Source organism: Synchiropus splendidus, chromosome 19 (genome assembly GCF_027744825.2).
Source record: "Synchiropus splendidus isolate RoL2022-P1 chromosome 19, RoL_Sspl_1.0, whole genome shotgun sequence".
NCBI lineage: Eukaryota > Metazoa > Chordata > Actinopteri > Syngnathiformes > Callionymidae > Synchiropus > Synchiropus splendidus.
Genome location: NC_071352.1, coordinates 14,158,396 through 14,184,284, shown reverse-complemented (window position 1 = coordinate 14,184,284; position 25,889 = coordinate 14,158,396). Strand labels below are relative to the sequence as shown.

General features: G+C 47.0%; 1 protein-coding gene across 2 annotated transcripts; it reads left to right on the top strand.

The window, feature by feature from the left end:
• Positions 1-404: 404 nt before the first annotated feature.
• Positions 405-25,588, top strand: tlcd4b (TLC domain containing 4b). Of its 2 annotated transcripts, none has more exons than XM_053850887.1 (7): positions 405-546; positions 7,834-7,986; positions 12,768-12,857; positions 16,816-16,874; positions 17,305-17,399; positions 17,462-17,535; positions 17,602-25,588. In XM_053850887.1, the coding sequence occupies exons 2-7, from the start codon at positions 7,841-7,843 to the stop codon at positions 17,933-17,935; spliced, it is 798 nt and encodes a 265-aa protein (XP_053706862.1). In that variant the 5' UTR covers positions 405-546; positions 7,834-7,840; the 3' UTR covers positions 17,936-25,588. The 2 variants fall into 2 exon arrangements, with proteins under 2 accessions (XP_053706862.1, XP_053706861.1); XM_053850886.1 differs by lacking the exon at positions 405-546 and adding an exon at positions 2,996-3,303.
• Positions 25,589-25,889: the final 301 nt, after the last annotated feature.

The following is a 25,889-nucleotide window of genomic DNA, read 5'->3' as shown; positions in this document are numbered from 1 at the left end:
TCGTGCGCTCCTCACATTATTCCGCCGGCGCTTTGTTCTCCTTATTGCTCCAGTGATTGACACCTGATCTCCTCTCATTAGCAGCTGATGTTTAATAAATCTATGAGGATCTTCATTGTTAGCTGAGGGATTAGACTCATCCTCCCTGTCCCAACACTTTAATCACCCCCCCCCCTGCTCCCCCTCCGCCGTCTCCCCGTCTGTTTCACACCCCGACTCGCTCCGTCAACCTGTCTTTGTTCCCCCTCTCAGGGAATATTAAACTCATTTGAATTTTTCTTTTCATTTTATGGATTTGTCTGAAATATGGCTCTTCATATTTTCAGTGTTAGGTCTGATCACTCGGGCTAATAATAATTTCATTTCAGATCCTCCTCCAGAGCTCTGGATCGCTTCAGAGGTGTTCCCACGCCAGAGTGTCAGTATGAGCTCTCCTGTTGTTCATAAAGAGATGGAGGCACCAAGAGAAACAGGGGCCTCGCTCCACCACAGGGATCACTACATGATCCTGTCATGCTGCAGATCTACGCATCTTTCCAGAGGCAGGTCAGTGACACTTCAATAGCCACAGTAGCAACGCAGTGTTTCAACAGGCCAAGCTCCATCTGAAGTGTGATGAAGTTACTGCTAGTTCTGTAGCACTCAAGATGGGTTTCAGTCTCGAGATCGGTTTCACGACCACTTTTTTGACTGGGTCTCGTCTCATTCTTGAACTGGGCCGATATGCCGACTGAAGAGAAAGCTGTCATGACTGGTAAATTCTGGATTTTTGTTTGGTTTTGTTGTTTTTTTTTCTTTGATGTCTATCAGGGGTCTCACACTGAACCACTAGAGCAGTGACTCTTAACTATAGGGCCGGGCCCCTGGTTGGGCCGAGAGCGCCCCCTAGAGGGCTGCTAGAAGTTTTTTTGTTTTCCACCTTCGGGCCGCGTGATGCTCAGTTTAATACATGAGCCACATATGGTGGCAGTAGTGAGTCACTGAATTGACTAAAACTATGGAGGTCTTGAAAAGAAAAAAGTGATGACACATCCAACAGTAAAAACAGTTCATGAAAGCAACTTTTGACATTTTATAGTGATAGTTTCATTTACACTTTACTGATGTCATATTTATATATTGTTTTTATTTTATGATATTTAGACATGGATTTATATCTGGTTTGGGTTTGTTTACATGTAAGTAGATAAAATATGGTTATTGATAACAAATGAAATCAAGAGTCATGAATCAGATCTATTACTTGAATGGGCCCCGGGGCCATTTGTTCTGGGGAAGGTGGGCCCCGAGATCAAAAAGATTCAGAAGCCCTCCACTAGAGGGCAACACTATGACCCCGATCAAAAGGCTTTGGCTTGGTCAGGTCAGTGTGAAGGAGGGGTGAGGATCAGGATCATGGATTCTCTGTCGTCTGTGAGATGCTCAGCGCGTAGCAGCTTCTTTTTGACGTATAAAATAGGCAGTGAAGGTGGTTCAGTCTTGTGATATCACCTGCTTGACTGGCAGCTGAGAGCCATGAGCAGCAGCAGTTACCTGGGCTGTGGAGCCGAAGCTGCTTTGATCTGGCTTTGGAAGCAGACGTCCAGGTCCGCTACTCATTGTCAGAGAACTAAGCAGCTGCACACAACACAACCCAAACATTCTTCTGTCCATGATATACACTACTGAAGGAAAAATGGAACATGAAAGTTTAATGCAAAAAGCAAATGTTCACAGAACAATTGTTGCTTTTAGGGAGTTCTCTTTCATGTCTGAGGTTCTTGGAGCTTTAGGAAATATAAATTTTGGATGATCTTTGAACAAGAATTTCTCAACTTATACTGTGGTAGACTGACTTTGTAGACTGAGTTTGTTGGACTATGCTTTATATTTAATACACTAAATAACACATTGGTTTTTCAGGTAAAAAAATTAATAAATGTATGAACATAATGGAATCATTTTATTTTAATTTTGAAAAGGTTAGCAAAAAATGCAGCATTTAAATTGGATTGTATACATATTTTTAAATGTATTATGAATTACAGTTTTTGGAATAAGGCCAACTGGTTGTAGTTATTAGTTAGTTGACTTTCCAGGGTTTGAATGAATCAGACTGTATCCTCAGAATCATTTGACTTCATCACATTGTTGACTCTTTGCTGGAAGTAACTTAGCAAGCGTTTACCCTTGAATATTTACCTTGCTTATCTCCAAAGCCCCTGCTGCTGGATGACTTCACCCTGGTGAGTTCATTTCATTGGCTTGGCTCATTTAGCCTGTTCACCACAGGGTCTGTGTAAACTGGGTCACCACCTTAAGTGACCTGCATCGGCCCGTCAGATTTAGTCTGTGACCGGATCTGCACCGTCCACTGAGTGCCACACAATGAGCCCTTATGAATGAACGCATCACTTCCTGTGTCTTGTGAAGCCTCCCGCCATGTTTGTTCTCGGTGTCTTTTCTGTCTCTGTAACTGTGAGGACTTCTGAGGGCATAACCATGAGCACACTGGAAACATCGGATCAGGTGGGTCAAAAGGTGAAATCCCGAAATAAAAATAACATCTGCTGTTTTCATAGATACCTATTAATACAAACGAGGGAGGTTATACTGAGCTACAGTGACTGGAGCTTCACATTTAAACTGAGTCTGAATCTGAGAGTCACTGACAGGCTGAAAAAAAACCAAGCGCGTTGCCTTGAAGGGAGGACGCCCCGGGGCAGACCCAGGAAACAGGAAGGGCCTCTGGGAAGGGAGCGCTGGGCCTCTGCACTCCAGCTGCTGCCCCCACGACCTGACCTTGGCCAAGCCTTAAAAACAACATTGGAACTCCACTCTGGCATGGGAACATACTGGAGCTGGAGGTGCAGGGCTAAACCCATCTGAAGAGAACGGAACAAAACGTCTTGAATTATTGATCATCAATGACACCCATGCAGCCTTTGTTCCTGTGGGCGTGGTCTTTGAGAGAAAGGGGGCGTGTCCGCAAGGGGTGGTGACGCGTCGACGTCAGCAGACGGTGCAAAACTGTCAAAATAAAACGGCTAAAACTTTTCCGTGGCTCTCGTCGCAGTCGGTAACGTGTCGGCGGTGACACGGCGCTGAGAAACTCTATTTTGGTGCGCCCTCCTCCTCCCGCCCGCGGCTGCTATGGTTGCCCCTGCTCCGCTCGTCTCTCTCTTCCCCGGGCTCGAGCCAGCGGGCTGGAACACTTTAGCCGACTTGCTAGCTTAACGGCAACTTGTAAGAAAGTGGAGAAGACGGCGTCCGAACGGGAGCTCGCCCGCCTGCACACACACACACCTATGCGACGGATACCAGGTAAAACACACCTCGCTGCTTCTCCCGCGGCGTTTGAGCCCAGGCGCTGGCGTTTTGTTGGCGATATTCATACATATATTACCGTTAATGCTGCGGTAATGCTGCCCGGTGCGAGGCAGCAGCAACAGCCGCCGCCGCAGCAGCAGCAGCCCTTCGATAACAACTTTCCCTCCTCATGTTTGCGGCTCATTCTTTTGTTAAAACGCCCGAATCGTATCACGCTTGCGAGCAGACGCCACGTTTGATCGCTCCACTCCTCTTTTGTCGGAGGCAGTATATGCTAATAAGCAGCCGTGTTCATCAGCATTCATGTGATGAGCCCAGCGGATCGGCGTGGACGGAACCGAGCCCGACCGCACCAGGCAGTCACTCGCACTGGTGTAGCAATGCGGGCCGGGTCATGTTTCCAATGCACCGGGAGGAGGGAAATTGAAGCGCTATTATTTATGACTGGTCGATATGTCAGGGGGTCACGCTTTGCTGACAGCAGCAAGATGGTTCAGGAGAGCAAGGTGAAACGTGGACTACTGTCCACCGCAGTGAGAAGGCTGGACGCTGCCTCTGATTCCTCCTCTCCTTCCTCCCATGAGGCTGTGTAAACCAGCCTGCCAGGTGAAGAATGCCCATGAATAATTCAGGCACATGCCGCATGTGACCATCCCAAGAATGTGCGTGGCTCCTGAGACAATAACGGTGGCCCAAATTTCGTGTTCAACTCAGAAGACAGCAGGACATTCATTTCTGGAAACAGAAATCCTTGTTTACTCAGTATTAAGTATCGAGGGATGCAACGACAAGGCGACATATACATGCTTTGGAAAAATACAGCTGTCTCTTGTTGTGAAAAATCTTATGCTCAAAAGTATTATGTCTGTACTGATGCGGAAGTACAGTAATAATCTTCCAGAATAGATGCAGTTCCCATTTTGGTGGCACAAGCTTGAATCAGAATCAGAAAAAACTTTATTAATCCCAAGGGAAATTGTGTTCATAGCATGCTCTGTACACAACATATCACAATAAATTAAAAAGAAATAATATAATGTGCAAAAAAAGTGATACAAAAAATCTTGCAACAAATGCATTTTGTTGAAGAAAGGACCTCCTGTGGCACTCGGTCTTTGAGTTGCGCTGTCTCAGTCTATTGGTCCTTGAACTTAGTATATTGTTTGTGTAAAAGCAGTTGTGGTTCATAACCCCTGTTACCCTTCACTGACAAGCTATGATTCCCCGATAACAAATACCTATATTTCATTAGGTTAAATAAAAACTATTCAAGAATAACCATCATACTTGCCTCTTAATGTGAAGTACTCATGTACACTCATTATATTTTATTCCATTTTTAAACAGGAAAGTGCTCACCACCCACTGAAAGCAGCTTTGAGACCCACCTTTGGGTCCCGACACACCGCTTGAGAGTGGCTTGTGTTACTGTTATTTTGTGCATCAAAAGTGCTACAAAAACTTGACACTGCTGTTGGCTCCTCTTTTTATGGTTGTTAGAAGTTGTGAGCTTTTTATTATTCGGGCTTAAACTGTTAACCTAATTTCAATTTTTTTTTTTTTTATTGAAGTACAGCAAATACATGCTGGAAACATTTTCCCGAAAGATGACAGTTCAGTTTTTATGTTTTGGAAATCACACAGTCATCTTTGATGTTGGTTTACAGTGTATTCTTCTCTGAGAAGCAAAAGCTCCAAATTGCTCATCTGGTTTCTTCCCCCCCGTCTTCACCCCCCCGCTATTATCTCCACTGCTGTCTTGCTCGTGGCACTTTTGTCTGGGAGCTTTTGTTGTCTGCCATTTTACGGCGAAGAATGCTAGCACGACAGTAGGCATTTTCATGTAAAAATAGAACTTTACGTAGGGTACTAAAGTGTCACGTGCAGCCTGCAGGCACTTAAACTACTTGTGTTAGAAAAGAGGCACCCGTCTCCATAATTTGAGTCCCCCTCAAAGGGTGTTGCATAACATCTGCGGGGCAGTTTGTTTTCCTGTATCAGGTCAGAGTCCAGGCGAGAACTGCTTCAGCTGTGTTGCAATAGATGTTCCAGATGAGCAGTTCGAAGCAGGAACTTCTAAATGGCATTTTAAACTTGAGGCCTGAAGTTATAAATGTTCATGTCCTTCCTTTATCAAAATGATTCTTCCATTGAACATGTCGCCTTTGTTATGCTTTCATCTCAACCCGTTCATCCCGCCTCATGACTTTGAGAAATGAAAGGAGTGTCACCATAGTAGATCAATGTAATCACACCAAAACACTCACCGGATCTGGGTGCTATGGTCCATTTTATACCTCCTTGAATTGGCTTATGGGTGCTGCAGCCTGGCCCACCAACCTAGAATGAGAGGTGGGGTACAGGTCTTTTAGGGGTTCTGCAAGTTTTCGAGCTTCTTCTGAAGCCAGACCCACTCACAAGTGCACAGCAAGGTCAACAGTTAAGCAGGTTTTTCTGGAGCTGTGCGAGGAAACTGGAGTGTGGCACAATCATGAGGGTTTTGTAGAAGACAGGGGTCTCTGTGATACATTTTCAGGTTCACCGTAACCAGCAGGGTGTACCCCATCGTCTCCACAAGATTCTTACCTTTCTATGCATCAGTCCCTTTTGGAAAGCCACTGATTTAAAGATGGTCACTAAGCTATAGTTATGTAAAGAGTCTCTTAAGAGTTGAGTCAGTTTCAATCTTCAAATACCAAGGTGAGGAGAAATCCTGGGCATTGCTCTCAGTGTGGATGTGAAGGCTCTCTGAAAGACACCCTGGTGTTTTTAACCATCCCAAGTGGATCCCTGTGTGAGTAGCTCGACGTGGCGTCTGAGCTACTGCTCTGGCAAATGTTTCATAGTCATCATATTAAGTCTGTGACTCCCACCTTCATGTTGATCTTTCATGTGGATTTAACAAGAAGCCGCTAAGCGCCATCACGCTCACTTATAAAGAAACAAACACTTTTTTCCCTCATGTCTTTGCCAAGTCACTTCTGAATACGAGGTAATCAAGATCAGATATTATAATTGTCTTGTAGTGATTCCAGAAATGTAGTCGCTTCCCTTTCATAATCGTGCAGCATATTACACTGTTGTTATTATTATTATTATTGCATGACTGCGCATGCAGATGGGCGTGTCACCTGTCTGCCAGATAAAAGTCTTCAATTATTCAAGTAGAGTGGCTTTTTAATGAATTATTCTATTGTATAAATGAGGAGGTGGTGCGTCAGCATCGACGGTGCCGCTTCTCTTATATTGCTATGTTTGGGTTGATTCAGCGCAGGAAGTTGGTTTAGTGATATTTTGCGTGTGGATCCTAATTATTCATCATTAATGCAGTTGTATTTGCAAAAGAGAAAGGACGTGGGAGTTTGGCTGCGAGCGTAGATGTGTTTAGCAGAGAGGGCGTGCAAGGGAGGTTGTGAGCTGCGAGGAAGCAGGAATTTTGTCGCTTTATTGAAGAGTTAATATTTGTTTTTGACTCTTTGGTAGGAGTTTCGTGTGGTTTCAAGCGCTTGCCTCGGTCGCTGAGCGCTGTGAACAAACAGGCGGGTTTATCGCGCTAGCTTGTTGAAGTACATGATTTCTACATCTGGAGTAGTGTTTTTTTTTTCATGAGATGACAACATGATTCCAGAGTTGGATTCTTCTTCTTACACATTTTATTTCCCTTTGGATTAGCAGCAATCGACTACGTCCTTCTAGTCATATTCCCCATCTGATGAGGCCCATTAAGAGCTCTCTTAACTTCCTGTGGGACTTCTTAATGTATGGAGGGACTCATCACTCGCTATCTGAACAATGGATGGACTTAATAAAAGGAAGAGCAGAGGACGCACTGGGAAGCAAGTGAACTGATAAAACGCCTAAAGCTGGCAGCAAGACGAGCCTGAAGACTATTACCAGGGAAGTTTTAGGATATGACCTGCTACAGTAACTTGGGAGAAGACCGGAACGTCAGTCAGAGGTTGGCAACCGCAGACACTTCACTCACTCGCCCTGAGGAGGAGCAATGCACTCTGAGAAACAGCCTTCTACTCTGCGCAAGTGAGACGCGTTTGAAGCTTTTCTGAAATGCCGTCGTGGTGTGGCCATTTTGTTTGTCCCTGTGACCCCCAGCCGAGGATTGACACCCGCTAATCAGAGTTTTGAACTCTGCTCGGCTCAGGAGTTGCTTCATCTTCACAATCCTCTTTGGTTTCCTCATGGACTGCTTGTTTTCTTTAGCCCTTGCTGTGTCCCAACAACTCAATAATCCTGTCCAAGTGTGTGCGGTGACTGGGGCATTTTACTTCTAATCCCTGTTTTGCTGCCGTGTGAAAGTTGTTCTTTAGTCCCTGTTTTCAAGGATCAATCGAGTTGAGAGACGTCGCTTCCATCCGACGCCCTGTCTCTCTTTTGCCACTTCGCATCTCGGCCGTCACCCTTTCGCTCCCCCTCCCACCGCTGCCGCCCTGGTTGTGACTGACTGCTGTCGATTGGACCCGTCCATGTGTGTCACCTGCTGTGTGTTTGCTCCACTGTTGTGTTTAGGTGAGTGATGGAGACGAGAGAGTTGACGGTGGTGGCTGGGAGCTTCGTGGGTTTCCAGCTCCTCTTCTCCGTGGTCAGTCCTCGGATCTCCTCGGCCCTCGCCCTCGGGTATGGAGCACTGCCGCCCACAAAGCTGACGGAGTGGAACTCCAGGTTGGTGTCCAAGAATTTATTCAAATTCAACAACCTAAAATGACACTGAGAAGCCGACAAGAGTGAGACGGTTTGACAGTGTATGCTAGTTTTAAGTCAACTGAATGAGTTGCTTCGCCCCAAGTCTGTTTCAGTGACAGAGCTCCCAACCCTGCCTCTGTGGAATCACACTCATGTTCCTTCTCTGGGAACAAGCCACAATTGATCCCACAATCATCATAATTTCATAACTTGTGCCCTTCTCAAAGCACCCGAACTTGAGAGGACCCTGTGTTTTTTGGAGGGTTGCTCTGCAAAACAGAATGTAGTCGAACAACTGGCATCACATTTGCTTCTCCGAATATGAAACCCTGATTTTGTATTTCTTTTTTTTGTAATTAATCTTGTAAAATCACACAATTCCCACCTGACTCTGCATCCCTGGGACCTTTGTATGCCACTACAGAGAAGCCAGTCTTTGAGAATTCATTTTTGAAGAGCAACAGTGTCTCAATACCCTCTCACATGTGACTCACAAGATTTACTGGACAAGCACGTACTTTACACTGCTGAAACTCAGGAAGATTTCTGATTAAAACTGAACAAATGTGTTTTATTCGACCAGGATGACCAGGTCTATTTCCAGCACCTACTCTGACACCTTCATTATTTCACTCACCACATGTTGCCTCGGAAATCACTTGTTTTTTGTCCCAGGCTTTATTTAAAAAAAAAAAAAAAAGAACTGAAACTGAAGTCAAACTGGAACTAGTCAAAGCTAAATCTGGGTTCTCACCTAAAGCAAAATGTGCTCAGCTAAGATTGGAACATGTTTAAAAAGCCCTATTTCTTTTGATTGTGTTTGTCAGTGCACTAAAACAACAACAACCTTTAGAACCAGACGATAAGCCGCTTTCACCCGGGCGCTGTTAAGTTTTGCAATTCTCCGAGCATTAACGAAAACAGTCCAGTCACAATCTCCAGTAATTCGTCACTTATTTTTATTCTTGTTTAGAGACGATCAACAAGAGTACATGGAACCTAAAGTATAGTTTGATGGCACATCATGTGGAAGTAAAAAATGCTGACTCTGCACTTCCCTCCGTGCTGGTTCCCGGCTGAATTACCTGCATGTGACCTGTTCGCTTCTCGACACACGTCACATGACATTAGTGCAGTGTAAACCTGCCAAGTCAAGTGTCATCTTGTCCAGCAGGCCGTGCAGGTACGACCAGGATGATCTCCAGTAGCGACACGTGGGAGAAACAACGACAGCGGCGAGTGAACTTTAACTGGCCAAACAAGAGCTCACAGCCCATATAGGTTCAAACCAAATGGCAGTGGTTGTTCTTTCTGAAGGCTTGATCTGTGTGTCTGCTGAGAGAGTTACAGTACTTCAGCTTCTCTCCCTCTTGTGATGATGAGCGTGTGCCTTGTCTTGGCTAGGATCTTGTGGACTTGGTGGTGTCGAGTAGCTGAAGCTTCAGTGTCCATGACAATGTCCGCTTCTGTGCGTCGGGCGGCACAGATTTGTATATTTAGATGATTCCTCGAGTATGCCAACCTGACACCCAGAGAGCCGCACAGTCACCAAGCTGTGGCAGAGCTGAACCAGTAAACACGGTTTATTTTGGCGAGGCTGGAGGGTCGAGGTGAGCGCTGATGTTCCCTGAGGACTGCACGCTTCTCTCGACTTAAACGCTGCTGTGATGTAAGCGTTCAGTGAAACACAGTGCAGCTTCAGGTTTCAAACGGAAACTCTGGGTCTGTAGTTCAGAGGACAGCGGTCTTTTACTACTCTGTTGTGGACGGACCATCTGTGGTCTGTTGATACCTGTGTGTACTGATACATACCCTGAATAATGTAACTACAAATACATGAGATTTTCTTCCTGCTGATGACATGGCAGCTGGCGTATGTCAGCACTGCTCCTGCATTCCAAGGTCAACATGCTGTTTACATTAGCGATGAAGGTTTTAAAGTTGTCAATGATTCTATTTTGTCAACACTTATGTGTTAGTTTAGCATCTAGCTACAAGCGTATTTGTAACCTCGAATGGCACTTGAGCTGTGGAAGGATTGACAAAATGTTTTTACAAAAACTACTGCGCGTATGCGGTTATTTTGCTAGCGTTTTAGCTACCTTAGCCATAGCAGCGTTCGTTCCTTGCTAATTTAGCCCCAAAATTCGGCATGTGAACTTTGATGTCTTAGGAGCTTTTCAATAGTGATTATAATGTATCACTTTTGCAAAACAAGAGTTGTGTTGGTGCACAAGTCGTACCAATTATTACTTCTACTTTTTTTGTGATTTTTTTTTTTTTGATCAATGAAACATTGTGTTGTGCAACATGATAGTAGTTTTGTTTGTTGGGTTTCCTGGTCTTGCGTTATTCACAGTTTTTGGAGCCAAACACTTTTCCACAGATAAGAGTGTCCATGTGAACTGGTCTGCACTCAAACAAGTCAAAGGGCATTCACGAATGGTTCCCTTCAGATTGTCCTGTTGTTGCGTAACCGTCAACTCTTTGTGCTGTTTATGTAACCACAAGTGAAGTGCAAGGAGGGAGGAAGCATTCCCGAAGAAAAGGCAGGCCACAACACTGCCTCCCCCTTTCACTTCAGTTGTTGCTCCAACAACACAGATGGCTGCGCCGACACTTGGTTGGACTCATTTCCTACTTGAAGCGACAGTACGGTTCTTATCTTTTCATACAGTTGTCAGTCAGTCTGGTCTCGAGCAGCGACTCAGCCCGGGAGCTACGCGCTTTCAGCACGGACCGTTGACTCCCAACGGCTGCACGGTCACAATGGAGGATCTGTGATTCTGGCTGAGCTGCGATAAGAGCCCCTGCAGCTCTGGAGGGTCTCTTCAGTGGCCTAGATAGCCACTCCAAAACCCAGGAGGGGATGATGTACCAGGGTTTATTAAAAAATCGTTTCATTCAGGTGCAGGCTGCTAGACACTAGTTTTCAGACCTGCTTTGGCTGTATATGTCAGACATTCTTACCGGTGCTGGCTGACACTGAGGATCCAACAGGACAGTTCCTGGAGTAGAGGGCAGGTGCACTCATCCATGCTGTGCCACATACCTTCAGCAATCCGGTGTTGGTTTCTGCTGACAGCTGATTGGTTGAACTGTGTGTGTTTGATCGGTTGGAACAAAAACCTGTGCCCCACCCAGGCTTTAGTGGACTGGTTTAGACACTCCTGGCCTAGTGTAATTGTCGAGCGTTTCGTAAGGTTTGGGGCGCCAACGAATGGCTGAACTTAAGTGGTCTACTCACAGTATTGTAGTGAGAAAGAACTGTGGAAGTACATCATCCTGTCGACTCTTGTTTTGTCCACATGGAGTTGAGCAACATCTGGAACATGTGCTACAGAGATGACAGCGCTGACTGTGAAGACCATGTCTTCAGAGCTTCTCACAATAGGCACAACACTTTTTACTCAAAACATGGAATATAGCGTTGTGGGTCTAACTGCAATACACGTATCGATACGTAGGAGCCAATCGATATGGCACATTCATTCATTCATGAAGTTTCCTGCAGTGTCTCTGAAAGCTGCTCCTGTCCGTGCAGTGTGTGTTCTGTGTTTGGTGAATCTCCAAAATAAAACTATTTTTGGGATATACATGAGTGTTTTCTTAAAAATAATCAATAATGGGACAGGTATCAGGATACACATGTATCACAATGCGTATCGTATCGTGACCACTGTATTGTGATTCGTATCGTGTGGTGAGGTTGTTTTCAATCGAACCCTTCCTCGCTCTGATTCCCTGTCGCAGATGGTGGGCACCTCTGCAAGGGACTGGTCACTTGAGATGCTATTTTGTATCAGTAGCTGTGCACCTCATTAGACCCTGGAGTCCCTGCTCTTCCTACTACAACCATATCTGCATCCTCTTGAGACATCCTTTTTGCTACCGTCAGGTAGAATCTGTTCTGTTGAACTATTTGTATGAATTCCTCTTATCTGAAAGGCTGAACGCCAAATTCCCTCACAGGGGGACTGATGAAGTGCTATCTTATCTGAAGCCGCTCTGGGAGCGAGTTATTGTGTCGGCTTCAGGTTCACCGGAATAATGAGCTTTGCGAAGCTCCATGCAAGTTTCTGTCAGGCACACACTTGCTCAAACGTCTGCCAGGATTTCTCCGTCATGTTTGAGTCGTAATGTGGAAGAACTCGGGTTGGGGCTCCGGCAGGTGATGAAGCCGTCGTCACGGCGTTCAGAAGCCGTGTCCTTTTTGTTTAGGCCTTTCAAAGACGGATGACCTGGATGACTGACAACCTACACCAACATCACTGAAGTGCTGACAAACATCATATCCAGAGTGACGGGCGGGAATGATGAGTAAGCAACTCGAGTGTCTGCAGTATTTTGCGCACAGATTATTTGAATTGGATCTTTTCCCACATGAAAGGCGAAAGCTCCTGCTGAATAATTCTTCCAAGACAGGCCTGCGAGACGAGGCAGACTAATGGAATGTTGACTGACGTGATGACAGTCGAGCAGTTTGGGAAGCTTGATCTGCTGTGTCAATCCCGACTGGGACGAGCTTCCATATCCAGTTTGAAGGATCCTGGTGTCGGGATAAGTGTGGTTAAATATGGATGAGTGACACACGGGTGTGTGGAGTGATGGCGTGCGCTGTCACTCAGAGTCAGACTGGCGCTTTGGCACCCTGCTAGGCCGAGATAAGCCCGTGTGCTACTACACACATTCTTTGTTCTATGACTCATAAGTATTTCTGAACTGCTGTGTTAACTTGGCTTTTTTTTGTTGTTTCACAGGCTGGTGTCGACGGTCCATGCGCTCATCGTGGGACTGTTCTGTTTGTATATCCTGTGGTTCGACGATGCAGTCAACGCCAACCCAGTCTGGTAAGATGCATCCTCTGAGTCCAATTTTCTTTCACCCCCTGCTGTGCGACGATGCTTCCCTGTGTTCTTTACCTTGGTATTGTTGTTCGCCAATATATCCACTGGCAGGGCAGCCCAGGTTTGACTCTGAAACCAACATGGCGACTCTGGAAGACACATTGATCATGTAACTCTCGCTCAAATGAGGAAAGGAAGGCAGCGTTGTAGGAGGCGGTGGTCGGTGAGACCGTTCAGTATATCGCCACTGGAGGACGGAGAATTTCCACCATCGTTGTCTTCTTCGTGTCGCAATAGAGCTACGTATCAGGCAGTAACCGCAACACTGAAAGTTTCAGGTGGTACTGCTCTGTTTAGCTTAGACAGAAGGCTCGCCCATTTCCGAATCCATTTGTAACACGAGAGCATAAATGGGCCTTCGAAAGGCTGTAAGTGCAGTGCAGGGGCCCACTATTGAGGCCCTTCAATGGTGGTGTCTTTGGGCTACAGCAGCTGTCTGGGGTGTTTGTTTGATCCAGCTGAGTAACGTCGGTGTATTGGTGATGCACTGTCACGGTTCATGCCACATATGTGACACAAGCAGTGCAAACACTCTCCCCAACAGCAGGGAGAAGTGCTGACATGTTGTCTGTCATCAATCCCAGCCTCAGACTCTACTTCCTTCCACATGAGTCTTCGACTGCCAGGAGGCTGAAATACTCGGAGGCTGAAGGGAGAGGGATGAAAGGGTACAAAAGGAGCACGCGGGGGAGTGGGGAAGAGGCTGGCGTGTTTTACTGTGTCAGATGTATGACGACTGCTGCTCCTTTATCAGAATGAAAGAGGGATGGATCAAGTGTGCCAGTGGAGTCTCCAGAGAGTTCCATATTCAGATGATTTCAGTCTTTCATGAACATCTCCGCTGCTCTATTTGCATAATTCAATGCTGGGGAGGAAAGAAACTCAATTATTCGCCTTAAACATTCCTTGTCTGGTTCCTCTCCGGCTCTTCAGCAGACAAACTAGCAACCTATCAACAAGGCTCCTTTCATAGCAAACAACAGCAGCCTGGTCTTGCGCCCCCCCCTCCCGAACCCCACCCCACCCCTCCTCAAATGCTCTCCACCAGCAGGCTCTCCGGCTGCCGAATCAATGCTGCACACCTCCCTTCGCTCTTATTGTCTCTTTGTCGGGCTCCGGCCAGCATCGCTGATGGGGCGAAAATCAGGAGAAAAGTGAAAAGGGACCCGGGAGGAGAGGAGAGGAGAAGGAGGGGGAGGGGGGAGTGCGATGGGGACCAAAGGAGGGGGCTTCTCGCTTCTCATCTGCCTCCTGCTGCAGATCTTAGCTCTCCTTCCACTTGCGCCGTTGGTGGAATTATTGTGTGAATTTATCAAACCTGGTTGATCCACGTCTTTGCCAAAGCTCATTTGCTGTGTGAGGCAAGTCTCAAGGCCATCATTGAGAGCCGCCACACAACAGCATTGTTAGCGCCAGAAACCCGCATTGTTGTCGCCGCCGCGCGCTCACTCAGCATCTTACCATAATCTATCCGCCGGTCACACTGCTGTGTCCGAGACCCCGCCTCCACTCCGCGTCTTGATTGGCTCATCTGCTCTCGGACGTCCTAAGAGCGGCAGAATTATTTACTGTAATAAACACTGAGGGTCATGTGACTCCACTCCACATTCAGGTTTGAAGAGTACTACTCTAGTGCCTGTTGGCTCTCTCTTTAAGAGTGTGATGTCAGTCTCCATTTGAACTGTGAGAGGCTGTTCTTAGTGGGAAGAATGTCTGTGCTTTGTGCGGTTGCTGCTTCCCAGTTTTATAGATTTACCCTGCAAACATTCATGAGAAGTATTGGTTTTTATTTTTCTGTGTAGTTTTTTTCTTTTCGGGTATTATACGTCTTTATTTCTTTCTCTTCGGTTCCTGACAAAAATGTTTTTCATGGGATGAAATAAATCTATTAGTCAGTTGCAGCAGCATCATTGAAAATGACATATTTATATAATCTGCATAATAACCTGCTCTCAGCTCCAGTACCGCTCTATTCACTTGGATGTTTAATCCTCATGGTTGTGTACAGACTGTCACTTCTCCTGAACAACCCAGTTGGGAGCACAAAAGTGCTGCAAAATGAACACCAGTTTTATAACTTTCTCTCTCTCTGCACCAAAGCCGATCGTCTTGTCTCCATGCCGTGACTCCATAATCGACTTGATATTCAATTTGGGGCCAAATCCTGGGTTGACTCTCCGTCGACGGAGGCGCGTGGGATCAGCGAACATTTAATTAACTGGAGCCAGCTCACACTTGAAGAGATTACAGTGGAGCCTTTGGACTCAGCCGCTATCAGGCCCCGCGTGTTATCGAGCTCATATTTGCATTTAGCACGGAGGTGAAGTGATAGCAGCGATCGGCTATCGGGGTGTGAACACGCCGGCGTCTTGTGAGGCTCATGCAGATTAGGTTTGAACACGTCAGGAGGAGAAGAGGCCCACTGTCGAGCCTATCATGTGACCTTGCTGACGGTTCTGTCTGAGGTGTTTGCACAGTGTTAGCATTGTTAGCTTGTGGTCCAGTTCTGTTACAGCATATCAGGACCTCTTCTTTTTGGATCAGTGGTCAACCACGTTGTTGTTTTTCTGTTTGCGATTCTCTGCTGAGCCATGTCTGTCGGATATTTTCACAAAGCCCGGTCTCAGATTGTCAAGCTTCTCTTGGCGCAGTAAAAAGCCCTTCAATCCCATTCTGAAGAACAGCTTAGGTTCAGGATTTTGGACCAATCAACACACACACAGCTTCAGCATTCAGGTGTGTGAAGACCGTCGTCGGTCGATTTTCAGCCAGGCACTGACCCGATTGCTTAAACTGTGTGTGCTTGTTTGGTTGGAACAAAATCCCGCGCCCACTGTGGTCCCTTCTGGAGCCGTTTGGCTGCCCCTGGGCTGGAGTTTGGACCACGCTGCAAACCATGTGCAACCCTTGCAGAACTAAGATCAAGCACTTCGGCAGCACAATGAATGTGTGGGCTTGAATTTGTGAGGAGTCTCCTGGAGATCAAAGACACTCAGGGCTTGTAAGTTTTTCACTGAGACAGCTGGCCCACAGCTTCACTAAGAGACTGGAAGAACGGTCACCAGTAAAAGGCACTTTCCGAAGGCTTTAAAAGGCATCTTTAACCAAACTTAACCACCCATGGAAAACATCCAATCTCAGCACTTGGACCATGCATTGAATGCTAACTCCTCCACCAATCACAAGGCGAATCCAACTAATCTGAGGCGTGCAGGAAACCAACTGTGGGAAGTGAAAGTCAACCTTGTTTTTTTTTTTTTTTTAACATTCTCTCACCTGGGCTCATGTTAGCTTCATTGCTCTTGTGTTTTTACGGGAAAAAAACGTTCCTTCATCGTCCTTTGTTTTACACATTGTTGTGTTTGTTACATATTTATAAAGGTGATAATACAATGTGAACTACTGATTAGATGATGATGATATTTCGCTCTCAGAACCATCACTGGTCACTCTCGCTCTCTGACATGAGCAGATGACAGACTCCTCAAACCACTCTCTGGTGTGCTGTTAATAATGGAGGAAAGTGCTGAGGTCATCTGCCGGCTGCACTGACCTTCTGCTCGTGCGGGCGTGCCGCCGTTTGTACCGCAGGGTCAGTTACACCGGCAGCCAGCTGCTACGTGATACTGGGGGCTCTTATCAGTGTCAGATATCAGTTCCTGCACGACATCCTCATCTTTCCTGCCAAGGCCACGACCTTCGCTTATCGTTTATTATTTGGTCAAACACTCTTGAATTGACTCCACAACGTGGGCTGTGTTTATTACCAGAGCAATTACCTGTCACCCACGCTCACCTCAGGTGACCCTCCGTCATAATGGCGGAGAGCAGAGCTACATCAGGTGTTGTTTGCCTCCAGCGTGTGAAGCGCCCTCACACCGTCTTCTGCTCTCTTCCGCAGGGGCGACCCCAGTCTGGTCAAGCTGAACGTGGCCATAACATGTGGCTACCTGCTGTACGGTGAGTCCTGTGGGATTGACCCGCTCTGTCCTTGTCGACACGTCACCAGGGGGCGGTAGAGAGCAACTGCTCTCCGGCTGATGTTTTCTTACATTCATTTGTTTTTTAAATCGGCAACAATGGATCATTCAGTCAAGTCAGACTGAATGATCACATCTCTCTCGTATAGAGATGGCTGGCGTGTGTGTGTGTCTGGTCTGCAGTGGTGTTTCCCTGTCCTCACTATTAGCAGCAATACAACTTGCCTTTGATCATCCCTGAAGGGGTTGTGTGATACTGGATGATGCAACACTAATTTCAAATTTCAAAGAGCAAGAGAATTGTATTGAATTATTTATATATTAAATGTGTATATATTAAAATGAAGTTTCATTTCAGCTGGTTGTTTATGTATATACATCAGCGTCAGATGTCCGTTTGTGTCCGGCAGATCTGGTACTACTGGCGTGTAACTGGAGCACAATGGGGGACACCTTTTTCGTCTGTCACCACTTGGCGGCGCTCTATGCATATGGATACGTGCTGGTGAGCCTGACCCTCCTCTGGCAGACTCTTGACGTGCACTGACCTCGCTGTTTCCTCTGCAGACCCGCGGTGTTCTTCCATACTTTGCCAACTTCCGGCTCATTTCCGAACTGTCCACACCGTTTGTGAACCAGAGGTGAGTCGGTTGACATCCATTGGTCTGACTTCATCATGGTCCTGAGTCCCCCATCTCTGCTCCCAGGTGGTTCTTCGAGGCGCTGAAGTACCCGCGCTCTCACCGGCTGGTGGTGCTGAACGGCGTGGGCATGTCCGTGGTCTTCTTCCTGGTGCGTATCGCCGTCATGCCGTCGTACTGGGCCAGCGTGTTCGCCACCTTCGGCACCGAGGACTTTGAGCGGCTGGGCTTGGGCGCCCAGGTGGCCTGGATCACCTCCTGTATCGCGCTGGACATCCTGAACACCATCTGGATGTACAAGATCACGCGAGGCTGCTATAAGGTCATCACCGGAGCCGGGGCCCGCAAGCGGAAGGAGTCGCCTGACAGGAACAAGAATGTCAACAACCACACGGACTAGAGCGGCGCGGGGGTCCGCTTCTCCTGGCCCTTGAAACCTCAGCCTGGTCTGGCTGTTGGACCTCAGGTTCTGACCCGGACACTGGAACTGCTCCTTTAAGCACCAGCAGCCTCGAAGGTTCTCACGGACAGACGGAGCCCACAAGCACACCTTCCACTCCCTTCGTTGCTCCTTCCTCATCACCATCCTCTTCCTCTCAGCCAAAGCCGGATCCTCTGAAGTGCCTGTGATCGACAGGAGAGCAATAATCCTGGAGGACGGTTTTCAGAAGGTCACCTAGCTCGCGGCCCGCTCCACTGGGAGCTTCTGTCACGCTCCGTCCACGCCGAGGTCATCCGTGGATCTATAGGGCTCCTCTCTTGGACACGCGGGACGACGGAAAACACCATAATGCCTCTTCTACAGTTTCACCTGCTGTGGCCTCCGAAAAGAAAAAAAAAAAACCACCAGCCATGCACCTTAACTGTCACTGGGATTACGATTGGAAGTGAGACGGACCCACAGGCGGGTGATCCCGCCCGCCCTTAGATGCTCTCGGCCTCTCGCAGGACAGGTTTTTCCTCATCATTTCAGCGTCACCGGTTTGATTTACACGCTCCAGAAGGAGACTTGACTTCACGTCCGACTCACTCACCTTCATCACTACAGGACCACTGTCGTCTGGAGTTTTCGTTTCCTCTACCTCCTTATTCTGCATCACCCTCTCTGTCTCCCTCTAGTGGGGAAGGCGGAATTGCACTCGACTAAACAAGCTCAAGTGGTTCGTCCCGTCAGTTTTGAGTTTCCGTTCATCTGATGTGAGGCTGCGTCCACACGACTCAGATTTCCACGACTCGTTCTTCCTCTATTCAGCACCAGTGAAGCAGGTTTAATGGAAACTATTATATTGAATTGAGAGAGTTTCACTTCACAACCACCTTCTCTCTCGATGTCAGTGGTGACCCACAGTTCATCTGTTGTGGAGCTCACAGTTCCCATATGTAAAGGAAGCGAGTGGAGTACACCAAATAGTAGAGTCAATGAAAGGATGAAGCCTCCTTTCTGCATGATGTGTCCTCTCACTGAGTGAACAACAGGGTTTACCACTTTAATGTGACTCTTTTGACTGAACCAAGACCCTCCTCGCGCTTCTCTTTCCGTTTGATGCCGCAAAGATGGAGGTGCAGGTCGATCTGAAGCGCGCGTCCATCTTGAAACGCTGCGTGATGTGGACGCGGCCTGGGTGCCACCAGAGAGAACTGGATTCATGTTTACATTCTCGTGTTCTCTTTGTAGAATTCCAGCAAAGCAGGATGAGTCCCTGACCCGGGAGTGAGGCCGGCTGATCAAAGCCGGGCCTGTTGTGTGAGAAGAACCCGCCTGGTGGTGTGAGTCTAGCGGAGTAAAGCTCAAGCAATGTTCTCATCTCTAACTGACCGACTGAATTCGTGCACTTTAATTGGACTTTGGTTGTGAACGTCTCAGTAATAAGCTGAAAATGATACTTAAACCAACCGGGAAGTTTTTCTTCGAAGCATCTGTCGAATGGAATTTCTGGTCCCAGGTATCCAGGCGTCAGACTGGAAGGTTCTTGCTGGAATTCTGCGAAAATCCCTCCTGTTCTAAGTGGCAGCGTCACTCATCCCTTTACCAGCCTCTTTCAGGAAAACCACCTCGATAGTCAGCGGAGCACGAGTGGCATGTTTCTGCTCCCCTCTGTACAAAGTGTAAATGCTCACTATAGCATGCTACATTTAGCTCACAGCTCCGACGGGTTTGTCTTCCAGGAGTCCTCTCGCTTCTCGAGACCGCATGCGACGTGCCCCCCCCATCCCTCCTGACCCCCCGCATGTTGCGCCGTCGCCGGAAATGATTTGCATGTTTGTTTTTGGTTGCCCTCCGCCTCCGCCCCGCCGTCTGAAGCACACTCCCACGCGGAGCAATAACCGCCACCGAGGAGAGGCCACAGCATCTTGTGCCTTGTTCACACAACCGTGGATGTGACGGACTCGCATGACCTTTCTGACCAACTATCCAGATTGTTATCGATGAACTCTACTGTACTCTGAACGTATACTCCACCTGTATATTTTTATAATCTGCCTGCACAACCAATAATCCGGCCAAGTATTATATAACCCAAAGCTGATCCTTAGGGGGCGCTGTTGTGTAGTTTCCATTTCGAATTGCAGGGGTTTCCTCGGCATGAATGTTGTCCGCTGCGCTGGCGTGACTCACTCATCGCTCAGTTCCCACTTTTAAACACCACTTTCAAGCTGGGCTCACTATTTGGCAAGTGAGAAACTGAATGAAGGAGGTGGATCTCTTTATCAATATCTTTTTTGTACCGCGTTTGTGAGCGATAACTTGAAGGAGAATGAGCTTGATGCTTGAAGCAAATACTCTTGACAGTAAAGAGAGTAAAGGAGTTTGCCAAATAGTGACCCCCCAATCCAAATAGTTTTGAGTTGAGATGACTGCTATTAGACTTGTTAGTGAAGATGCTGACTCATGCTCTGGTCAATTGTTTAGAACCTGTTGATGAAATGGTACTCGATGGCACCGCCCTTTTACTGTACAAGAAATATGGGAAAAGCGGACTCATTCTTTATAAAGTACTTGCTACAAATACTAGCCTGCATGTTGTAACTGTTTAAAACTGACAGAAATGGCAAGTCACCTGTATTTTAATGTAAAATGCTGACTCATGCTCAGTCCCAATTTCCCAGATGATGCAAACTTGACTAACTGCACTGCTTACTCATGCTTCCTGAACTGCCGAGTGATGGCAGTATTTACCAGTTTCTCACAGCGACAACCACGTGTTTCCATGTTTTTGTTGACTCGGCACAATTCAGGCACAGTTACGACGTGTCTGTTAATCCCTATAAGGTCGGATCACGATCGATTCCGAGGTCAGTGAACGCACCAGTGGGTGAGCCTGTCCTTCCGACAGTGGCACAAACTTTATGGAATTCGGTGTAATCCGATTAAATCAGACTTAATCTGGATTTTAATGGGATTATGCGTGTTGAGTTTGTTAACTGTGAATGTGACGGTGTTTGAGTCGATGCAAGGGAGGAACCACAGCCCTGGTGATGCAGCCTTTGTCGAGATCACTGAGCTCAGATGTCGAGATTATCCAAACATCACCAGGAAATCTGACTCCAGGATTAACGGTAGGTCCGTGAACGCACTGCGAGGATTGTTCCAAAAAGTGAGGTTCCTGCATTTGAAACAAAAAACAATGAATATATCACACAGTTGAGCCCTGATGTTTGAGGTTTAAAAATGGGAATTGAGCCATGACAAGTGCGTCGTGTGAACGCGGCCTCTGTGGCATTAAAACAGCCCCCAATCTATTTTTTAAGATAAATAAGTGAATCTGAACTTAAGCTGTGAATAATCCTACAATCAAGAAGTGTGGACGAGTGCGGATGATGATGATGATGATGATGATGAAGAAGATGAGGGTGGTGAGGTGCTTCGGACTCGTGCACAAGCTCCAGGTCTGGTGTTTCTGCTGGACTTTTCTACTTGTCAGGGTTTTTCTATCCGACCTGAGGAGCCCTCAGTTCTGCGCCGTAGGCTTTTCTCACTTCTTTATTTTGGGAAGAATCTGCCGCTGTGGCGCCGCGCCGCCTTCGTCCAGAAGCAGCCGTGGAACAGAGCGAGCGCAGCGCCCTCCTGTGGTCCGTTTTGCTCCCTCTGGTTTGGTCTCAGCGCTGATGACGAATGTTGTTGTCACTGGAATCACTTTTATTGGCCGCAACTTTTTAATGCAGTTCCTTTGGTTCCCTCGGTTTCCTGACTGGAGATTTTAATGTGAAGTATCGACGCCACTCGGCGAGTCCTGGTCTCGACGCTGGGACTGGGACGGGCAGCAGAGGCGGGCGTCTACAATGACGATGTAATTGTAGAGACGGGAGCTGAGATTTACTTGAAAGGCGAGCTCTTCAATAAAGTTGAAGACAAAAGGAAACGTTCTCTGTTGTGTGTGTCGGGTTTTAATGTGGTCGGCTGGCGGGTGAAGAAGAGCAGGAGACCACCAGACACTTCAGAAATTTGACTTGAGGATGCTCAACAATGTCTTGTGCAAAGACAAAAACAGAAGAAGGAAGGCAACTGGAGAGGAGATAAAAGTGAAATGTCTGTAAATAATCTCATCTAGGAAGGAAACCGTTAAGAGGAAAACAAGTCAACCATAATAACAATAATATTGGATGGTGAAAACTTTTCTTCTTCCTGGTCTTCATTTTCACCCTCTTCATAATCTTCTCTCTGTCTCTTTTGTCTTGAGCTTCTCATTCTTCATCTCCACCTTCATGAATCTTCCTCATCCTCTAGTCTTCTACTTCTCCCTGTTCATGTTCTTCTCCTCTCCTTCTTGATCTTCCTGTTTTTTCTCATTCTTCATCCTTCCTCTGTCTCTTCTTGATCTTCTCATTCTTCATCTCCACCTTCATGTATCGTCCCCTTCCTCGAGTCTGGTTCTTCTTCTTGTTCATGTTCTTCTCCTCTTCTTCCTGTATTTTTTCTTCTCATTCTTCATCTTCCCCCTGTCTCTTCTTGATCTTCTCATTTTTCATCTCCACCTTCATGTATCATCCTCTTCCTCTAGTCTTCTACTTCTTCCTGTTCATGTTCTCCTCTTCTTCTTGATTTTCCAGTTTTTTTTTCTTCTCATTCTTCATCCTTCCTCTGTCTCTTCCTGATCTTCTCATTCTTCATCTCCACCTTCATGTACCATCCTCTTCCTCTAGTCTGGTTCTTCCTCCTGGTCTTGATCCTCCTTCTCTTCCTGGTCTTCATTTCCATTTTGTTCTTCATCTTTCCTCTGTGTCTCTTGACGTTGATGTTGAGATTCCTCTCTCGAGTCACAGCCAGGACCTGTTCTGGGCTCACTATTTGGCAACTGAGAATCTCTTCAGAATCGTGACTATTTTACCTTGATAATGAGTGAAAGAGTCGCCGCTTGTGATAAAAAATGATGGTTTCAGATCTTAACAAGTGAGATGGTCATAACTGCTGTAAGATGCAAGTCATCAACACAGTTTGGCCACTGATCAACTGAACCAGCACGGAATGCTACTGCTACTGTTCTCGAAAGTGCTGACTCATGCTTCACTCAAGCGGTCCAGGCTGAATCCAGAAGCAGGGGAGGCATGCAGGTCCGGTTGGGGCCGAGCTGCCGGTGAAGGCCGTGCTGAGTCTGGGAGTGACGCTGCGAGTGAGGAGGGAGCGCAGCCATCGGTCATGGGGCTCGGTCAGAGCCGGCTTTACCAAACATGGTCAGGTATCAGACGCTGGGTGTCTCTGCTGCTGCTGGAGCTCCCTCGCTCCCTCACTCCCTCGCTGGGCTGCTCTGGGGGGAAACTCTCACCTGGACTGGACGTGACAGAGCTGTGAGCTGGGCCGGACCTGGATCTGCTGTGTGGCCACTGTGCACGGTTGTTCGCCCCCTGGCGGGGCTTTCATTTGACTCTGCCACTAGTGGAGGCTTGTGAGTTCCCCTGGTTTCTGTGTCCTCTTGGTCTGGTGTTCAGGGTCCCCAACAACAGATGTTCACCCCGTGACACATCACTCGAACCAGACCAGGGTCACACAGACCATCAGTCCCTCATATTCTTGTTTCCACGGAGGGAACAAGGCACCGCTCTCTGAAGCATCCAAGACCCTCATAGGACCATCAGTGTTGTTCTGGTACCTCAGTTCCCTTTGTTGTCCCTCTTCTTCTTATTCCTGTCATTGTTCTTGTTCCTTTAGGTCTTCATTCATCTTGCTCCTCCAGGTCTTCATGTCGTTCTTCTGATTCCTCTTGTTCCTCATCTTTTTCCTGTTGTTCATCTTCATCTTTTCTTTTTGTTTTTCATGAACTTATTCCTCTTGTTCCTCATCTTTTTCCTGTTGTTCATCTTCATCTTTTCTTTTTGTTTTTCATGAACTTATTCCTCTTGTTCCTCTTCATATTGTTCCTGTTGTTTTCCTCATCTGACCTTCTTCCCATTGATTGTCTTTTTTTTCCTGTTCCTCTTGTTCTTCTTCATCTCCTCCTTTTTTCTTCCCTTCATCATGTTCTTTTTGTTCATCTAATCTTCTTGTTATTTATTCCTCTTGTACTTCTTCATCTTGATGTACTTGTTCTTGACTTTCTTCACATTGTTCCTCTTGTTCTTCTTCACCTTCTTCCTCATCTCCCTGTTCTTCATATTCATCATCCTCTTCCTCCTATGCTCCTTCTTCTACAGCTCTTCTTGGCCTTGGTTCAGGTTAAACCCTACTGCTGTGACAGTTGGTGTTGCAGTAGCGCTGCAGGTTGTGGACCCACCTTCTCCGGCTCCAAACAATCGGCCTCTAAATGACTGAAGAACCATACCCATCAGTGGACACCCAGCTGAACCTTCTCACCCCCTGTCCGGCCCAGTCTGCTCCATGGTTCTGTATGTCCCAGAGCTGCTGGCTTCTCTGTGAGATGTTCTCAGGAGGTCCTGAGATTCGCTGGTGTAAGCAGAAACCACACTATTTTTGGCTCATGGGTAACGTATCTGATGATGCTGGTGGCTTTTAAATATTTGTGCGGCAGTCAGGTCAGAGGTGGAGCAGCAGATTGGTGTTGTCCTGGACCTGTGTTGCATCTCCGCCTCACTAAATCCAGGTTTGTTTGAAGCGTCCTGTCCCGGCGCTGCTGCACACCCACCGACGACTTATGATGTCATGAGCCTCCTCTTCGCCGCGGCGGGCTCCTACCATAAATAGCCCGGCGGAGCAGGGGGATGCGGGGGGGTTTACAACCAAACTGCCCTTTGGAACATCTCTGGTGGCTTCACTCTGACTTGATCTCAGATCAGATGGTGCGTTCAAGTCCTCCTCGTTGTGTTGAGTTTCAGAGTTCGATGTCAAATAAAGGTTCCGTAAAGGAGCTCGTGTTCTTCTGCTCCAGTCCCAGTACGATGTTTGTTTGAAACAAGTCAACTTTCCGAGGTCAACAAAAGTCAGTAAAAAGAAAGTAAACATATTTGGCTGTTAACTTAAACATTTAAATGATAAATAATACATTTATGAACGAATAATTTCAATATTTGATTCATCCTTTCACTTATATTCGCCTCAAAATACGTTCCAATCATCCTGAATACTTGAACTTTCGACTTCTCTTTTTACAATCTTCATGTCTTTCTTTCTTAAATGAGAGAAACGCTCATTCAGGAAACCGATTCTCTGGCCATCAAGCATGGCGTCGGCCATTAAACTCCCATATAAAAGCCAGTTTCTCACTGAAGCTCCCAGAAGCTGTGTCCGGAGAGAGATTCTCGCCCGGAGCTCACGACTCCCGCCATGACCAAATAAAGCGTCCGAATTCCATCAGAGCCTTTGGTCTGTTTGGAGTGTGTGTGTGTGTGTGTGTGTGTGCTTCTGCTTTGATCACCATTTCCTTCATTCCACAAGCAGCAAACTGTTGCTGACAGTGAAAACTGTACAATTAATAAAGAAATGGACTCATAAAAAGTCATGCAGGAACAGAAACATAAAAATCTGAAACATGAATTTGGGTGTGAAGCTCTGCCCACCAGGAGGGCCTCAGAGTAGAGCCTCTGCTGCCCTCCTCCAGTGGAAGGAGGTCCCGGGGCAGACCCAGGACTCGCTGGCGTGCTCTTCAGCTGCTGCCCTGGCGACCCGACCCAATGATGTTCACCGATACTGCCAACTGTTGCAGTGCATTATGGGACTTTATCAATGTTTTGATGGTCTGACACGTCTGTGTTCAGTCCAGGCTCCATCATGACCACTGACCACTGCCGGCAGCCTTTAAAACCGAGTCACATGAGTCACACCACATCCAGCTCCTGGATCCGGAATCCTCCTTCAAACCTCCATTATCTCGCTCCGGAGTGTTTGGACTCTTCAGTGCCACGAAATGTCACGGCTGCTGAGTGAAAGTCTCCGCTGAGTGCGAGTGTGTGTCAGCGCTCTCTCT